Raw genomic sequence first — 18,542 nt, 5'->3', positions numbered from 1 at the left:
GCCAAGCTCTTCGCAGTATAAATGTAGCACACAGGGTCTGTTATTATTTTAGTGCTCGAAGCAAATAAATATTATAGTAAGCAAGTTTAAGGTTCCTGCCAACCATAGCAGCTTTGAAACGTTGAAGTTCGCTGAGGAAGAATGGACAAAAGCATGGGTGTATAAATTAACATAAAATGTAGCGGTTCGGTTGCTTTTTACAATATTTTTACAAAATATATGGTAGAAAAGTGCACTAATATCGTCTGATTGCGCTATTGTATAATAGTTGTTAAAGTCCTGCTGCAAGGAAATATTTATAAATTTCTCTTAACCAGATGATACCTATCATTAGTTTTTCTTGTCATAATTTTATTTTTACTGCAATGCAGTATCTGAAACTGTTCAGCGACTGACCAATCAGTAAGAATGTCATGCATATAATCTCCTCTCTTTATCAGTTATATAAAACGAATTGCTTTTTTCTTGCAGTTAAGAGCTTGTACTTCAAACATTAACTTGTCTTCCCTTGCAGAGATGCTGATAGATCTGTTGTGTATTTCCCATATTTTCTTATTTTGGATTGCGTGGACTACATTTAATCACTCACTGGCTGATTTATGAAGTTGACACAATATGGGTTCTCATTTATAACTTGCTGTATGTAACTTCTAGATGCCCTTGTAGTCTCTTTTACATTGGAAACATTTCAGGACCTAATTTGTATTTGTTAAAATCACTTTTGACTTGATGGATGATTGCTGGTTTGTACTTGTAGGACAGTTCTGGAATGAGACTCTGGAAACGCCGATGGTTTGCACTTTCAGAATATTGTCTGTTCTATTACAAAGGTGAGTGCAGATCACCAAGTGAATCTTGTAAGAAGAATTCAAATGCTTATTGGGTAAACGAATGCTAGAAGGTAACTGAGAATCACCATTAAAAATTAGGACGAAATGTTGCTGCCAAAATAGGTCACTAAATTGAAAAATTTTCTCACTCTGACTCTCCGCTACATAATGGGCTATATCAAATGCAGGTTTTGTTCCTGGGAACATCATTTGAGTCAGGCCTGCCACTTTTGGGAGGCAGCTATAGAAACAGTCTTGTGCTATACTAAGCTGGTTAGAAGGCCTGCCTCAAAATCTGACAGTGGGACCCACTTCTTTAATAAAAGTCTGTTCAGCCTTATAGCCCTTCCATGTTTTGCCCACTCTTCTCCCCACATACCCCACCCATGGCATCTTATATCCCCATATGACAACTCCCAGTGCAGCTTCCATGACCATTCACGCAGCATCCACTCTGGACAAACATCACTAACCATGTAGACGTGAAAATTGTTTCCCTCCAGGCAATTTACTTGAGGTATCATTCGTACATTCTTAATACTGGAAAGAAAAGTCACTCATTAAGCCCTTTTGAATTATATATCCCCTAACGTTGTCAGGCTGTTTCTAAGACAAAAAAAATCTATTTAGTAACCACACCAAAGATAACATCATCTAAAAACTGTTAATCAAAATGTGAATGATCCATGATAAGTCAACGATCCATAAAGGGCTCAATTGTAATTACAGCCCTGAGAAATACCAGTAATGAAGTTTATTGAAACTGCAAGAGCAGGTGTTAATATTTTTTCTAAGCTACGTTAGATGGCCTGTCAGTCAATGCAGTTCAGTAGCATGTCTCTTTTTCTTAAACTAAGAGTAAAGCCCTTGAAATCCAGTTATTTCCAAATTGCCCTGCAGATTAAGATTCTATACATGTGCATCTCTCATCCCACTCCCTTCTAATTATGGACAAAACCTGTCTTCACCATAAATAGAGATAGGACTTGCATTTCAGTCTTCCCTTCCATTTTAAAGGTCTCTGGAGTCATCGCAACCACAGAGAAATTCAACCTTGAGTGTTACTTGTAAGTCATCACACAACATGTCGACAACGATGCTCAAATGTGATGGTGACTTAGTGTTAGAGGGAAAAGAAAAACATTCTATCAGCATGGATCCTCTTCAATCTTATAATGCTTCTCAAATTAATTTGTTTATATCTACTGACCCAGTGACTCATCATATATATTCTGTCGGTCAGAAGGGAAAAGTAAGCCAGAGCTAATGCTTTTGATCACTGTTCAGCAACTATCCATTGGGAAAGTTTGGGACCAGGCTCAGTTTAGTTTTTATGTGCTGCCTTGGTAGCCATGTTAAAATATATTGCATGGAAAGTTGCAGAAATCCTTCAGGTCTGCTGAAACTTGTGAAGTCATATACTTGATTACTTTCAGAGAGGAAATTAAAGGAGAGACAAGAACAAGTATTGCCAATTGATTCAGCAATTCATTTTATGTGAACTTTGTAACCTGATGCCATGATTATACTTGATTGCTGATTTTGTGTCTGATAAACAGACATTGCAAAGCTAATGAATAGACCTTGTGTTATCATTGCTAAGCTAATGCTTAATTCATACAAATCATTTGAAGAGAGTATGCTGATAATATGAAATAATTGTAATATTTAGTCAGGAATAAAAGCTGGCTGTTCATCTGATTGTTGCAGTCAAGTGTTTAATAGAATGTATTTTTACACTTATCTAAATTATGTTTGTTTTTAATCATTGAAAATCAATTTTGACTCTTGCTTTGGTACTTCATAGTTTCTATTTGTGCATTTCAAAGCATGTTTAACTATTTACGTTGTATGTAACGTAATAGGGGAGGAAATTGGTTTGAGTTTCTTTGTTCTGATTGTCAAATAGAAAAGTGTTGCGAAGTGTACATGGCTGGTATGATTGATCATTAAATGATGACAAGAATATTGGCTTGTTTTTGATGGTGTCCAGGTTCGAATAGCTTTCCTCCATTAACTGTTTCATCTGTGTGTAGCTGAGGTATTTTAAGGCTGCCATACTGGTGGAATGATACTCTGGTATAGGTCACTTCCCTCCATACAGTATATGAAAAGCTAATTAGATAGAATTATTACTTTAATAATGTAAATATCAATGTTTATACCTGAAAGAAAGTTTGTCAGTATAAAAATAAGTATATTGCATTTTGGCTGAATTGTTGAAAAGTTTCTATCTTGTAAATGTAATCAAGTTTTTCAGCATTTAAGTTCTGCACAAGAATTGTTAACATTGGAATTTGTTTTGTTTTACACAGACAGCAGAGAGGAGACTGTATTGGGCAGCATTCCTTTGCCTAGTTATGTAATCTCACCGGTTGACCCTGAAGATCATATAAGTCGGAAATATGCTTTCAAGGTACAATGTTTGCAATTTATGTAGCATATGTTGGTCAGGTATTTAGTAGGCTACTTAATTATGGCTTTAAAATGATCATACATGCAACTGTAGTTTTGAAAGTTTGTAGTTAGTTTGATTGTTCTGACACTGTGACATATCGATGAATGACAATATTTTACTAGATGCACTGTCCCTACATTCCAACTTCTCTGGATTGATTGAAAGTAGAAATCCCCTGACACTTGGGCCACAACTTCAGACCCAGGATTTTAAACCTGGAGTTTTACTCATTGTTAATAGAAGAAAAACAAATAAAGAACTGGCTGTTTGTTACTATCTTACACCACCCAAAGGATCTCTCAAGCCACCTGTGTGCCCAGTGAAATCAGAAGTTCTCCATCTTCTGATTGAAATCTCTTGCTTTTATTAATATTTACATTATAACCATAATCAACTAAACTTTGTACACTGCATTACATGATTATCTCCAGATGACTGCAAATAACGACAGTATTTACAATTGAGAGTGAGAAAGAGAAGGATTGAGGGACTTCGCTGTTAGCATTGGTCCATTCTGTTTATAGTTTGGTAGCAGCTTACAGTAGCTTTCATGACAGTTATCCCCTTCCTTGACTGAGGCAAAACCAAAATCAAAATATTAGGATGTTCATTTCTCTCATTAGTTAGCTCACGATGATAATATTATTCTGCTTCAGATATTTCTAATCTGCATGATCAGTCGTGTTGTGATATTCCTCTGGAGCAGCTGGGACCTGAATCCAGGCTTTCTGGCCTAACAGTAGTGACACTATCACTGGGCCATGACCACCTGTTGAAGACTTCCATCTAATGGGCTGAAGTCTATGGGTTTGAATCCATGACTGACTTTCTCGCAGGGAACTCAATAGTGCATGCATCCTCTGCATTCTGCACTGCCTCTCTCAACAAATTGTCATTATTTTAATCAATGCATTTAACCATGTTGTGATACGACTTTAGGCAGGTGAGAGATGAACCCTGATCATTTGCACCAGCTTTAGGGGTCACTACCACTGCACCATAAGAACCTCATAAATTAGTCTTAAAGCTTGTAAGCAGCACATTTATAATTGAAAATAAGTCAGAGTCTCTTAACATGGAGTTATATTGACTTAGTTCCCAAATGGACTTCTTACATTCCTTGAATAAAAGGACTGACAAATCCTAACCTTCAGAAACATTGAACCGATGTTTCAAATAAAAGTTAATAGTTTGGATGTTCTTGTTAATGAAATTTCACTATTGGTTAACATTTGGATTATGTGCTCTATTCCATCTATTATAAGTAGCTGTGATATCGCTACATTGTAATATATATGCTGCCACTGCACACTTAACCATATGACATTCTAAACCAATCAGTCAACTTGCCAACCAGGAAGCAAGCTTTTCTCCTAAAGTGCAAGTTGTTGTGATGATTTGAAATTTAGAATTCTTGTGTTGACCATGATGAGTGCAAGTACGAAGTTTCATTTTAATGTAATAGGTATTAAATGCTGAAAAAGGAGACATGTTGAAATTTATTGTCATGCATTCAAGACAGACAGAAGACCCCACAATGCAGTGGGAGCAAAAAATGAATCCTGCATGAGAAAAGCTGCAGATTGGTTGGCAAGGTGATTCTGATTGTTTGAGGAGTTGCCATGATGAATGCACTACTGTCATCTATGATTTTGTTTTAGTTCAAAAATGTGAAGATGTTTGGGCATGTTCCTTTTCCAAGACCATGCATATGAATATTACCTTCGAACAAGTATAGATGAAACATGCTTCGCGACTAATGGACAGCATTAAATTGGCTGATAGTTCAAGTTCTAACACTGTTGGAATTAAGCAGGAAGTGTGGTTTTCATGGCAGTGCTCGGACCAGCCAGAGTTGACTTGCCAAGCAATCAGGACCCTTTATGCAAGCTGTATAAGATAATGCTCCCTTGGAAATCAAACATTTTTCCATCCATCCTGATGTGTAGGTTGAAAAGCTTTAACAACACATCTCTCTTTCAGCAGTAACAAATAGTTTAGATTTTATAACTTGATACTATAAGGAGTTGCGGTGACATCAAAGATTAGTTAATTTAAGGGATATATGGATAAACACAAGGAAAGAAATAGCATGATGTAGTGTTGGATAAATAAGGGCCAGAGTATGCTTGTGTGAAATGTCATGGAACCAATTAGGCCATTATTTGTGCTGCAAATCATGTTAGACAGAGTATTCCCTTGACTGGGGAAAATTAGAGAGTTGGGAATCACGACTCGGATGCCTTATTCCTACACTAATTCTTTCAATGCTTATTGTCGCCTTCATAAGAATGAACATATACCATTCTCCATCCAGGCACCTAACTAGGTGCCAATCTCTCAGAATTTTGACACTCTGACGTGTGGCTTTAAGTATTTAATTTAAAACTTTGTCACTCCTTTTCATTTTCCCTAAAATAGCTTGCCAGATATCAAGATTTTGTCATACTCTGATTACATTTGCCACACTAACGATGTTTGCTTGGGTATTCTGACTGATCGTAGGTAAAGCAAAAGATAAAACAAAGAATGTGAATTATAAGTTAAGGAATTGATAGAAATTTGGCTGTCTGATATTTACTAAATTTTTGGTAATCTACAGCACACTCAAACTTTCAGAAATAAAATAGCTGAGTTACTTTTTTGCTTGTGAGTCTGGCATCACATTTCTGAATCATGTTCTCTTCTAAGGTGTTTCAGTATATTTGCCCTCAAATTTTTACTTTCTCCAGAAAAAAAAATGTTACTGTTGGGCATAAGCAGCAGTTTTCTTCTAGATTGCAGCAAAGAATATGTATCAGTTTTATTGTTTCATTTTGAAAGCACTTTTGTGCAGTGTTTGAGTGAATGCCTTCTGACTTATTGTGTCACAGCCAGACTTAGAATACACTTGATCATTGAACATATGCATGAATCATCTATGTTCTATTCAACTTCAGTCTGTATAGTTAGTGTGTAGGAGTTTTAACAAGGTTGTCAGACATAGGAAAAAGAGCTAGGTAAATAATTTTTGAAGCAAAACCCGTAGTTGATAGGGAATTACAAGTAAAATGTGAATACACGAGATTACAAGACTCTTTCAAGTGAAGAAGGCCATTCACTACCATCTTTCCACATTAGCAACACGACTTAGTATCTTATTGCAATGACCCTGTATCTACGTGTGACGTGTTAGCATTTAGTACTGAGATCTGGCTCTAACTTCAGTCGACATTAATGAGTGATGAATAATTGATAGCAGTCTCAACCAGTTTCTCATCAGGGTTGCTTCTGAAATCTGCAAGATGAACCCATTTCTAATTATATGCAAATCTATAGACCAAAACTGCCCATTAAATTGGACAGAATGAATAGAGTAATTGGATGATAAATAGAAAATATTGTATTAATCACTGGTCAGTAGCTGGCAGTGGCTTTAAATTGGAGCTAAAAGACTTTAGAAGTGTGGAATAAAGAGCTTTATTCAATATTTTAATGTCGTTCGTGTTTGCTGATACTAGTGCCTGAAATAGGAACGTGTTTCACTTCCCTGGTGAACGCACAATTTACAAAAATTTTCTTTTAAAAGAGCAATAAGGAAGCATTTTACTCCTTAGAAGAAGAAGAAGAAAATCATGGGTGAGACGATGAAAATGTGCAACTGAAACTTGTTCCTGGCAGTGTGTAATTGTCTTTAACATTGAGGAAAAGAGTTCAAGGATCAAATGTTATCTGAGATCTTTACTTTACAGATGAACGCAATCTTGATCATGAATTTAGCTGCAGTCATTGGAATTCATCCAAATGAACAGAATGAACTGCAGTTTCTAGGGCAGCCAAATTGCAGAAAAGTGTTTAGTGGTAAATCAAAAAAACTGTGGCTCAGTTTATTGGTTTTTGATAACTTATAATTAACAGAGTCTACTTTGATATTCATTGCAGTGGATTTGTGTAGAGGGTAATTAATAGGAATCAAATTTAATTATCCCTCGACTGAGTTAAATTGGTGTCAGAGGCTTGTGGATAGCACAAGCACTGTGGTTCAGATGTTCGCATCATTCCAATACAAATTTCCAACAATGTGCTGCCACACTATCTGTGTTTTGGTCTGGTGACTTAATGCATTAACTATACAGCACAGATGAGACTGTTCCTCTCTCAGACATTCTCATTCAGGTTGAAGTATTCTGATCACAAACAGCTGTTTTAATTTGCTGAATGCAACATCAATAATAGGAAAATTAAAATCGAGCTATTCATTTTTAATTTACTAAAGTGAGAAATTCTGTTAGATCTGTTTATTTTGAAAAACTTACATTAGAGCAGAAATAAGCTTTTTTGCACCTTGGACACAGGAGGTCAAATACCTTGAAATACTACATTCCAGTTGAAATGGAAATGATCCTTTTGAACTTGTTAGCATTTTATTAAAATACGTATTCAGCAATTGTACTTGGTCTGTTAAGTGACTGCTTTGGATACTGCACATCAGATTAAGCAGATTTCATTGTTGACCAGTGCCCGTTAAGCTGAGAATGACAATGATGATAATTAACATAATTTCTCATCAGCATTTCCTTTTTTAAAGGGAGTGAAGCAAGGGAAAATCCTTTGTTCTAGCCAATACACGTTTGGTAATGGAAGAGTTCATGGCAATATACTTCTCTTTTAAAGAGTGAAACAAGGCAGTGGACCTGTTTCTGGTTTGGATCTTGGATGTTTATTATTAGTTTGATGTTATAAAGTTAATCTGTAATTTGAGCTATAAAAATGTGTTTTAATCAATGCTGATTTTTTTAAAAATGGGTTAATTTAAATAAAGTATTTAATAATTATAAAAATTATAATATCTCAGAGCAGAACAACTAAAACACAATTGACTGCTGAACTCTGTTGTAATTTCCTGAATGGCTGTCAGTTCACGTTAATAACTTCCCTGGTGGAGCTTAGTTTTAACTGTGTGATTATGGAACGCATTCCAGTTGTTGGACAGAGGATTGGAATGCTGCTGCAGTCGGAGTTGTAACAATGGGGTGAGGTTGCTGCCAGTCATCTGTGTTTAATATGTACACATTTGGACCATCTTCAATGATGTGCAGGAAGAAATTACAAAGCCAAAGACAACATTATAAAAGCAACGTATTGGAAATGAAAAAAGCATTACCATTGTCGGTGAGAATATCAATATATTTATGGTATTTAGGACATCATTGTTGTAGTTTGGCTCAGCTTAGTATTGGAGTGAAGACTTAACAAATATTGACTGTAAACAATGATTGTTATTACTGTAAGCAGTGGGTGTCAGCTAAAGTTATAGATCAGCTAAGCAAAGAAATGGCCAGAAATTTTGGATGCAGGTTGAAATTATTCCTGAAGACCCTGAAGCTTCCGTGCTGTTCATTGTGATGCTTTGTTTCTTTTTCATTGTTTTGAAATATTGATTATCATTATTCTTATTTTTGCTAATAGATCATCATAGTAGAAAAAAAGACCCATCAACCTGTTTCCCCTCTTGAAAGTGGAGTCTTGCCAGGGTATAGTTCAGTGGGTGTCAACTCTTGTTATGGAATTGTTGGGTGGTTATTTGTTCTCCTGTCCTCCTCCACACATGCACCTTTTCTGTTAGAACTCATCAGATTGCATTAAAGGCCTGATTATTTTATCCAACCTTCAATATTTTGTAATGAGCTTCAAACTTGTTCGCGGTTTGTTTTTGACATTAAATTGGATTTGCATTGACCTACAAATTTCAGATCAAATCAAAAATTAGCTTTCATGCGTCTTGATTCCACAACTTCATTAGAGCCCTGTTCAGTTTGGATGAAAGGAAATGTGAAAATTAGATGCAAGGTTTCAATTTGACAACTTATTTGTGGATATGAATGCAAGTGAATTATAAATTCAAGAAAACCAACACCATAATCATATCCTGAAATAGATGATGGTGATGGAAAGCCATTCATAAATCTTTCAAGGTTCATTATTTACCAAAATAATTATGTCAGTTATTTCTGTTCTTCAAGACAATGCTGATGTGCATGACAGAATGGCCGAGCGATATTAAGCTGCTATCATCATCACCATGCAGTTTAATTGCTCCCATTTCTTCTGTGTAACTTTATTCTGGAACTTTTTGTTGTGGATCATTTACAAAATAGATGAAAGGATAATCTGTTAAATTACATGAATCTTTGCTTGGCATAACAGGAGTTATGGATGAGTGGAGGAAAAATTACAGTCAGAATATGGAGCTGAGATTATTTTATCTATCCTGGCAGTATCAGGAAGTGTTGTGCAATATTAATGAAGAAGGAGAATTTCTGACAAAAATAATGTTATAATCATAGGGAACTTTATGGAATGGACAAATCAAGTTCCCAAAAGTTGTTTTGATGACCAGTGAGATTACACGAGTGAAATGGTTACATAGAACATAGAACATTACAGCGCAGTACAGGCCCTTCGGCCCTTGATGTTGCGCCACTCTGTCATACTAACCTGAAGCCCATCCCACCTACACTATTCCATGTATGTCCAATGATGACTTAAATGCACTTAAACTTGGCGAATCTACTACCGTTGCAGGCAAAGCATACCATACCCTTACTACTCTGAGTAAAGAAGCTACCTCTGAGATCTGTCTTATACCTATCTCCCCTCACTTTAAAGTTGTATCCTCTCGTGTTTGCCATTCCCATACTTGGAAAAAGGCTCTCCCTGTCCACCCTATCTAACCATCTAATTATCTTGTATGTCTCTATTAAGTCACCTCTCAACCTTCTCTCTAACTAGAACAGCCTCAAGGCCCTCAGCCTTTCCTCATAAGACTTTCCTTCCATACCAGGCAACATCCCAATAAATCTCCTCTGCACCCTTTCCAAAGCTTCAGCATCCTCCTTATAATGCGGTGACCAGAACTGTACACAATACTCAAAGTGTGGCCGTACCAGAGCTTTGTACAGCTGCAGCATAACCTCATGGTTCCGGAACTCAATCCCTCTATTAATAAAGGCCAAAACACTGTATGCCACCTTAACAGCCCTGTCAGTCTGGGTGGCAACTTTCAGGGATCTGTGTACATGGACACCGAGATCTCTCTGCTCATCTGCACTCCCAAGAATCTTACCATTAGCCCAGTACTTTGCATTCTGATTACTTCAGCCAAGTGTATCATCTCTCACTTGTCCACATTAAACTCCATTTGCCACCTCTGAGCCCAGCTCTGCATCCTATCTATGTCTTTCTGCAAGTTACTACATCGTTCGTCACTATCCACAACTCCACCAACCTTAGTGTCGTCCGCAAATTTACTAATCCACCCTTCTAAACCCTCATCCAGGTCATTTATTAAAATGACGAACAGCAGTGGACCCAACACTGACCCTTGCGCTACGCCGCTAATAACTCGACACCAAGGTGAACATCAACTGCAACCCTCTGTTTTCTTTCAGCAAGCCAATTACTGATCCAAACTGCTATGTCTCCCACAATCCCATTCCTCCGCATTTTGTATAATAGCCTACTGTGGGGAACCTTATCAAATGCCTTGCTGAAATCCATATACACCACATCAACCAGTTTACTCTCATCTACCTGTTTGGTCACTTTGTCAAAAAAGTCAATAAGATTCGTTAGGCACGACCTGCCCTTCACAAAACCATGCTGACTGTCCCTGATCAGATTATTCTTTTTCTAGATGGTTATAAATCCTATCTCTTATAACCTTTTCCAACACTTTACCAACAACTGAAGTAAGACTCACTGGTCTGTCATTACCAGGGTTGTCTCTATTACCCTTTCTGAACAAGGGAACCACATTTGCTATCCTCCAGTCCTCAGGCACTATTCCTGTAGACAATGATGATTTGAAGATCAATGCCAAAGGCTTGGCAATCCCTTCCCTTGCTTCCCAGAGGATCCTAGGATAGATCCCATCTGGCCCAGGGGACTTGTCAATTTTCACACTCTGCTTATTTCTAAGACCTCTTCCTTGCGAACCTCAATCTTTTCTAGTCTAGATGCAAGTATCTCTGTATCTTCCTTGCCAACATTTTCATTTTCTATAGTGAACACTGTCGAAAAATATTTATTTCGTGCTTCCCCTATCTCCTCTGACTCCACACATAACTTCCCGCTATTATCCTTGATTGGCCCTAATTTAACTCTCGTCATTCTTTTATTCCTGACATACCTATGGAAAGCCTAAGGGTTAACCCTGATCCTATCCACCAACAACTTCTCATGTTTTTTTCTGGTTCTTCTGAGCTCTTTTTAGGTCTTTCCTGACTTTCTTGTAACTCTCAAGCACCCTGAGTTTTCACATTTTGTCCTAACATAAGCCGCCGCCTTCTTCTTGACCAGGGATTCCACTTCCTTAGTAAACCACGGCTAATGGGTTCTATATCTTCCTCCCTGCCAGACAGGTACATGCTTATCTTGGACACACAGGAGCTTTTCCTTGAATAAGCTCCACATTTTTAATGTGCTCATCCCCTGCAGTTTCCTTCCCCATTCTACGCTTCCTAAATCTTTCGTAATTGCATCGTAATTTCCCTTCCCCCAGCTGTAACTCTTGCTCGATGGAGTACACCTATCCCTTTCCATCACTAAAGTAAACCTGACAGAATTGTGATCGCTGTCTCCAAAGTGCTCACCTACTTCCAAATCTATCACCTGGCCAGGCTCATTACCCAGTACTAAATCTAAAGTGGCTTCGCCCCTTGTAGGCCTGTCTACAAGTGGTTTTTTTTTGACCAGGGTGGTTGCAATGGGTTGAAGTGCCTTTTTCTGTGCTGGAGACCTGACTCTAAGCTCCTATATAGATATCTGAGGAAATTTCCTTGGAAAAATAGAACCAACCAGGGAAGTACTTTCATTTTTACTCTTGTCTTCTTTCACAAAACAGGGTTCGTTGTTAACTTGCAGGAAAGAATAATCATTAGCTTCAATAATTTGACATTGTTTCACATTGGATTAAGCATGATGTAGCAAACTGCAAAATAAAGTGTTTTACTTAAGTGTTTTATTTAAAAGTACCCCAGTTCTGTAGGTGGGAGGTATGTGCTTGCTAAAATAGATTGGGGAAATTAGTTTACAAATTATAACAACATCGTAACAATGCTGAACAAGTAAAGACGTACTTTGTGCTTCTCCACAAATCTATTTTCTGTTTGAAAAATAAAGCTCCATGAGGAAAAGAGGTTTTTCATTATTGAGCAGCCAGTTGGTACTAATGATTATCGACAAAGAGAGATGAAGTCATGCAAAAGGCATTTGGGAAGTTCAGTTGGAAGTTAAAAACCAGGACTCTTCTGAATTGCTTCTTTTGCTAAGTGTTATGAGAGCCAGAAATAGGAAAATGATCGTGTTTAACACATGGCTAAAGAGCTGGTGTGAGATGGAGAGCTTCAGATACCTGGACATTGGGATCTCCTCTTCCAGAGCAAGGTGGACCTGTACAGGTACAGATGGGTTGCATCAAAATTAGATGGACAGGTAGGACAGGTGAAGAAGATGGTGCTGAGTTAGAGGGTTGGATCTGGAATGAAGCAGGGGGAGGGGAGATTAGGAAACTGGTGAAATCAACGTTGATGCCACGAGGTTGGAGAGTCCCAAGGCAGAGAATGAGGTGCTCTTTCTTCAGGCGTTGGGTGGCTTGGATTTGGTGGTGGAGGAGACTCGTGACTTGCATGTCCTTGGCGCAGTGGGAGGGGGAGTTGAAATGGTCAGCCACAGAGTGATGGGGCTGTTTGGTGAGTGTGTCCCAGAGATGTTCCCTGAATCTTTCTGCGAATTGGCATCGTGTCTCCCCAATATAGAGGTGACTATATTGAGAGCAATGGACACAGTATATGAGGTGTTTGGGTGTGAAGGAAGATCTCTGCTGGATGTGGAAGGATCTTTTGGGGCCTTGGATGGAGATGTTGGGGGAGGTGCGGGCAGAAGTTTTGCATCTCTTGTGGCAGCAAGGGAAGGTTGCAGGAGTGGAGAGTGGGTTGATGGGGGGGTTTGCCTAATGAGGGAGTCATGAAGGGAATGGTCTCCGCAGAAGCCGATAGGGATAGGGAGGGAAATATATCACTGGTGGTAGGGTCTAATTGTAGGTGGTAGAAATGGTAGAGGATGATGTGCTATATCCAGAGATTAATGGGTAGAACGTGAGAACCAAGGGATTGCAATCCTTGTTGTGGTTAGAGGGGTGGGGTTCAAGGGCGGAAGTGTGGAAAGTGGAGGAGAAGGGCTGGGAGGGTATTGTTGTTCACTGGGAAGGGGAAATTGTTGTCCTTGAAATCAGAAGCCATCTGTGATGTCCTGGAGTGGAATCACTCCTCCTGGGAGCAGATACGGCGGAGGTTGAATAATTGGGAGTAAAGGATAGAGTATTTACAGGAGGAGCATTGGGAGGGGGTGTAGTCCAGGTAGCTGTGAGAGTCGATGGGTTTGCAGTAGATATCTGTGTTGAGTCGATCACCGGAAATGGAGTTGGAGAGACCCAAGAAGTGGAGGGAGGTGTCCAAGATGGTCCAGGTGAACTTTAGGTCAGGGTGGAAGGTGTTCATGCATCTACCTATCGCCTTCCCAGCTACCTCACCCCAACCCCCACTCTCCTATTTATCTCTCATTTTCTTCCCCCCCAACACGCCTCATGAAAGGCTCATGCCCAAAATGTTGACTCTCCACCTCCTCAGATTCTGTCTGACGTGCTGTGCTTTTCGAGTGAGACTCCTATTAGATATTTGACTCCTACTAAATTTAACCAGTACACCAGGCAGTGCAGCAATTAATGCGGAGCTAGATGCAGGTATGAGGAGCCTGGAAATGTAAGCTGACACCATGATTTGGCAGGAAGCATGGATGTAACTGTCACATTGGCTGGACTACTGGCATCAACCGGCTTATCCCTATGGTGTATTTTCAGTATAATTCTCTTTTTATTTTCCCATTATTTCCAATAGAAAAGTGCCATGCTTTTGATTCTTTCATGCAATGTGAACACTATTGCCTGATACTTGCAAGCCCACAATTTCTGAGTAGGTGATGGTGATGTTCTTCCACAGCCGCTACACTCTGTGTATCCCCCAGTTCCAGTTTTTGGATGCAGTTACATTGAAGAAACAAAATGTTTCCAAGTCAATATGTTTATGACTTTGAGGTGAGCTTGAAGGTAGTGTTGTCAAGATGTGCCTGCTGCCCTTTTCTTTCCAGTTGATAAGGGTCACAGTTTTTAAGGTTGTTGTAAGGGAACCCTTGGAAAATTGCTGCAATGTGTGTTGTAGTTGGTTTACACTGCAGTCATCATGCACTGGTAGTAGTGGGCATGATGCTTAAGGTGTGGAATGGGATGCTGACCAATCGACTGCTTTATCCTGATCAAGGTTCTTGAGTGTTGAAACTGTGTATATCCAGATAGATAGCGAATATATCATCAGACTTTTGATTCATTCATACCCTGCAGATGATGGAAACCTTTTGGCAGTCTGGAGGTGAGATAATCCCAGCATAGTATTTGCTAGATAGCTGGTTGGTCAATGCTGATGCACACATGCGGGAAGGTGCATACAACACGTTCTGGGGCTCCTCAATGAAAATGCAAATGAATGCAGGAAGTTAGCTGTGAATGAAGTGAAAACAAAAATTACTGAAGATCACAACATGTCAGGCAGCATGCATGGAGAGAAAGCAAGCTAACATTTTGAGTCTAGATGACTGTTCAACAGAGCTGACTTGAAGGATGGAGGGGACAGCATTTATGCAGTAGTGGGGGAGGGGGGGTGGTTGGAAGGCTGGGGGAGAAAGGATGTTGGTAGTGCAAATTAAGTGTTTGGAATGTGAGAATGGCAGAAGAATGGTGTGTTCAAATGCCAGATTGGAGAGAGCGAGAGAAAAAAAGCTGCAGTTGCTGGACTCTAAGGTAGACAAGCAGGAGACCCTTTTTCTGCTTACACTTGGATCCCTTACAACCTTAAAATGCATGAAAAATAATTCTTGTTGAGTACAGCACCCTGATCTGTGCTTTCTGAAAATCTGGTAAATTGGGAGACTGTGGTTTCTGTATTTTAAAAAAAAAACTTCTTGTTTGTCGCAACTCCAGGAATAGTGGGGCCTGATGTATCACATTTGATTATAATAGTGCTAACATTGAGGGATATTGCAGATGAGGACAATACAGATGGTGGTCATGGATGCCTGGTTTTGATTGCTTAGTCTGTTCCGAATCTGTCCAATCTAGTGTTATAATCCAAATGTCCTCTTGCGTCAGGCTGGCAGTAGTACAAGATTATTTGATTTTCAGGAAGAGACTTCCCAAAACCATCACAGTCAAACACTACAACTGGAATGCTTCATGATTTCAAGTGTTATTGAAGTTTGGTGTTGTGTGGTTTTTATGGAAAAGCCTGGCATATATCAGGAAATGGCTAAATATATCAAACAGTTGCCACTTGATAAAGGCTTATGTTCAGGTGAACACCAGTGATTTGTCTTGGTAAAACTAGCATTGCTAACTTAATAATGGCTTGGATTCAGAAATTTGATATAACCTTGTTAAACTTGCCAATGATTTAAAAATAGGAATGACAGTGAATTTGGAAGCAACTGAACAGTTAACATCATACGATTTAAGAAAAATATATTTGTAAAAATTGCATGTAAGCCTTTCTCTCCCTAGCTAGAGTAAGGTTAATTGAAACATGTTGAAATGCTGAAAGGGATCTAAGAATTTCAGATTACTTAATGTTAACCATATCCAACAGAAGCAGAACAAACAACAAAGTTGATTTAGCATGAGATTTCATAATCAAAACAGTGCAATGATAATGCACACAAGTTGTGATCAAGGGAAACGTCCAAGCACCACATGGAGAGTCAAAAGGAATCACAAGGCTGGTTGTTAATGTTAATGTCAAAGCCTGAAATGGCCAAGCTAAGAATCCCCAAAGGCTGCAAATGCACAGCATGTTTCACAATTGAGGTATCTGTGCAGAGGTAAAACAGTTAACATCTGATGGATGTAACTTTTTTATCTTCATGTAAAAGGTCATTGACTTGAAAAGCTAACTCTGTTATACTCTGCAGGCCTGCAGCGTGTTAACTTTTTTATGTTAGTTTTCCAGAATCTTCAGTGTTCTACTTTAGTTTGAATTATCAAGAAAGATTGGAGAAATTTGAGCTTTTCACCCTGAAAAGTAACCCCTAGGAAATAATATACAAACACATGGTAGTTCATAGTATGTTTCAGGGGGGAGAAAAAGCTTGAAGTTGCATATATAAGGTGATAGAATACCTATATAAAATACAAATGAGTAATTTGGGCCAGTATCAATAGGGGTTGTACCATAGAATAAATATTTTGTGCATGGATTAGTCCCAGGTAGTGGAGTGGAGATGGAAACTTGAGAATCTTTTTCAATAACAATTTGAATGCTTCAGTTGAGGCTTTTAGAGTATCTCTGGATAGATTAAAAATCTAGGCAAACTAAACTTTGCTTTTACACTTAGCACCTTTTACTCTGAATTGTGTCTTAATCTGTTTCTCAGAATGTCACAAAATTGACCGCCAAAGAAGCATATGTATGTGACTTCTGAAAGCTTGATCATAAAGCTTTGCAGGTGTAAGGGCCAGAACCCGTATGGATAGGATCCATGTGACTGCTAATTGTGGGAAACAGGAATATGCAAGGGCTGGGGCAGAAATAATGGCCCCCAAGGCTGCTCTTATATGTAGCAGCCATGCCCTGACCCAAATTCAGTGGGATCCCAGGTATTGGACTCTAATGTATCCCACTGTTTTTGGCCAGAAGGAGTCTGGGTCAATGGAGACTAGTTTTGGAGTACCCTAGGGCAAGAGTAGATTAAAGATAGAAAGGAACAAGATGAAGAGATTCCATAAAGGCTTCTAGTTTAAGTAAGAAAAGATAATGTTTGCTGAACTGAACATGATACGTGGGTAGGTTTTGGATCAGATGAACTGTGCAAAGGATGGAGGATGAGAGATTGAGCAGGTGAGTATTGTTCTAGGTATGTATGGATGAGAGTATTTCTGAGAAATCATGTCCAACTACTTGACTGGGCTTGGCTACGAAATTGTCAAAAATCTAGATGAGAATTTAGGGCCAGAGAGGTCTTTGTCTTTCTGTGTGCAGCTTTTGCTATTACTTGATTGAAAGAGGATTAGTCTATTTGAAACACTTGGTTTATCTATGCTTCTGTCTATGTTTGATGTTTTTCAATGGGAACCTCCTATTTCCCATTAAATGTTACAAAGGCAAAATGCCAGGTTGAAATCTGAAATAAAAATGCAAAATGCTGGAAAAGGTGGTCAGGCAATACATGTGAATTGTAAAACAGACCATTGAGGTTGATACTGCAGGTCTTCAAAAAATAAAGACACAGTGAAAAGTGGGTTGTTGAATAGAAAAGAAAAGACTGTTCACATGGAAGGCAAGAAAGCTTAAATGACAGGTGGTGTAAGCCAAAATGAGAAGTTTTGAAACATGTAAAGTTAAATACAGTGAGGCTGTATGAGTTGTGAATGGAATTATGTGAACCTTCAATAACATCTGTTATCTAGAAATGAATAATAAAGAAACAAAGACAATGAATCAAGAAGTCTTAAATGTAAGTTTGAGCCTGGAAGGGTGTTAAGAGTGTAATAGAAACAGTTCAATGGATAGCTTGCTAAATTGTTTCAGAGAGCAGTTAAGAAGCTCGATTTACACTCCAGTCATATTACATTATGACAGCAGATTCCCATCCCCAAATTACATTAGTGGAACCGATTTGTTTTTGTGACAGGTGGTTTGATGGTGACCACAGCTAATACCCGCTTTTCATTGCATATTTAATGAGCTGATTTTAAGATTACTCAGCTGCCATGAAAACATTTGTACTTGTATTTTCATATCATAGCCACTAAGCTATGCATAACACACGTATACAAGAAATCGCAGTTGGCATGATGTTCTGAATTGAATATGTGCATAAACATCACTATTTCACCTTGAAATGTTTTGGGATTTCAGTAGTGAGAAAAGAGCAGTAGATGGTGACAAAGATAGTTATTTTGTTTAATTTTAACTGAGCTATTGACCAATGCTTTGGCAAATGATCTGTTACAAATGTTAACAATTATGCCCAGCCTACTGCCAAGCCATAATTGATAGGCTAAGCACCGAGACTGTGTTTGGGTGATATTTCACGTCACTTATGAAATTCTAGATTCTCACTTTTCTATTATCTTTGCATTTCTGCACTCACTTTTTAAAGTATTTACTAAG

The 18,542-nt window shown here is 38.5% G+C and overlaps 1 protein-coding gene across 10 annotated transcripts in view; it reads left to right on the top strand.

Annotated features, from left to right (window-relative positions):
- Positions 1 to 18,542, top strand: part of plekha7b (pleckstrin homology domain containing, family A member 7b) — a 463,115-nt gene that overhangs the window by 329,543 nt on the left and 115,030 nt on the right. For 9 of the 10 annotated variants that reach the window (XM_072592385.1, XM_072592393.1, XM_072592389.1 and 6 more), the window contains 2 exons: positions 758 to 830; positions 3,146 to 3,246. In XM_072592385.1, the coding sequence (XP_072448486.1) occupies positions 758 to 830; positions 3,146 to 3,246 (174 nt within the window). Of the gene's footprint in view, positions 1 to 757; positions 831 to 3,145; positions 3,247 to 8,224; positions 8,440 to 18,542 lie in introns of those variants that run through there. The other variant, XM_072592395.1, reaches the window with a different exon arrangement.

The sequence above is a fragment of the Chiloscyllium punctatum genome, chromosome 22 (genome assembly GCF_047496795.1).
Source record: "Chiloscyllium punctatum isolate Juve2018m chromosome 22, sChiPun1.3, whole genome shotgun sequence".
Classification (NCBI taxonomy): domain Eukaryota; kingdom Metazoa; phylum Chordata; class Chondrichthyes; order Orectolobiformes; family Hemiscylliidae; genus Chiloscyllium; species Chiloscyllium punctatum.
This window is presented reverse-complemented; position numbering and strand designations above follow the sequence as displayed.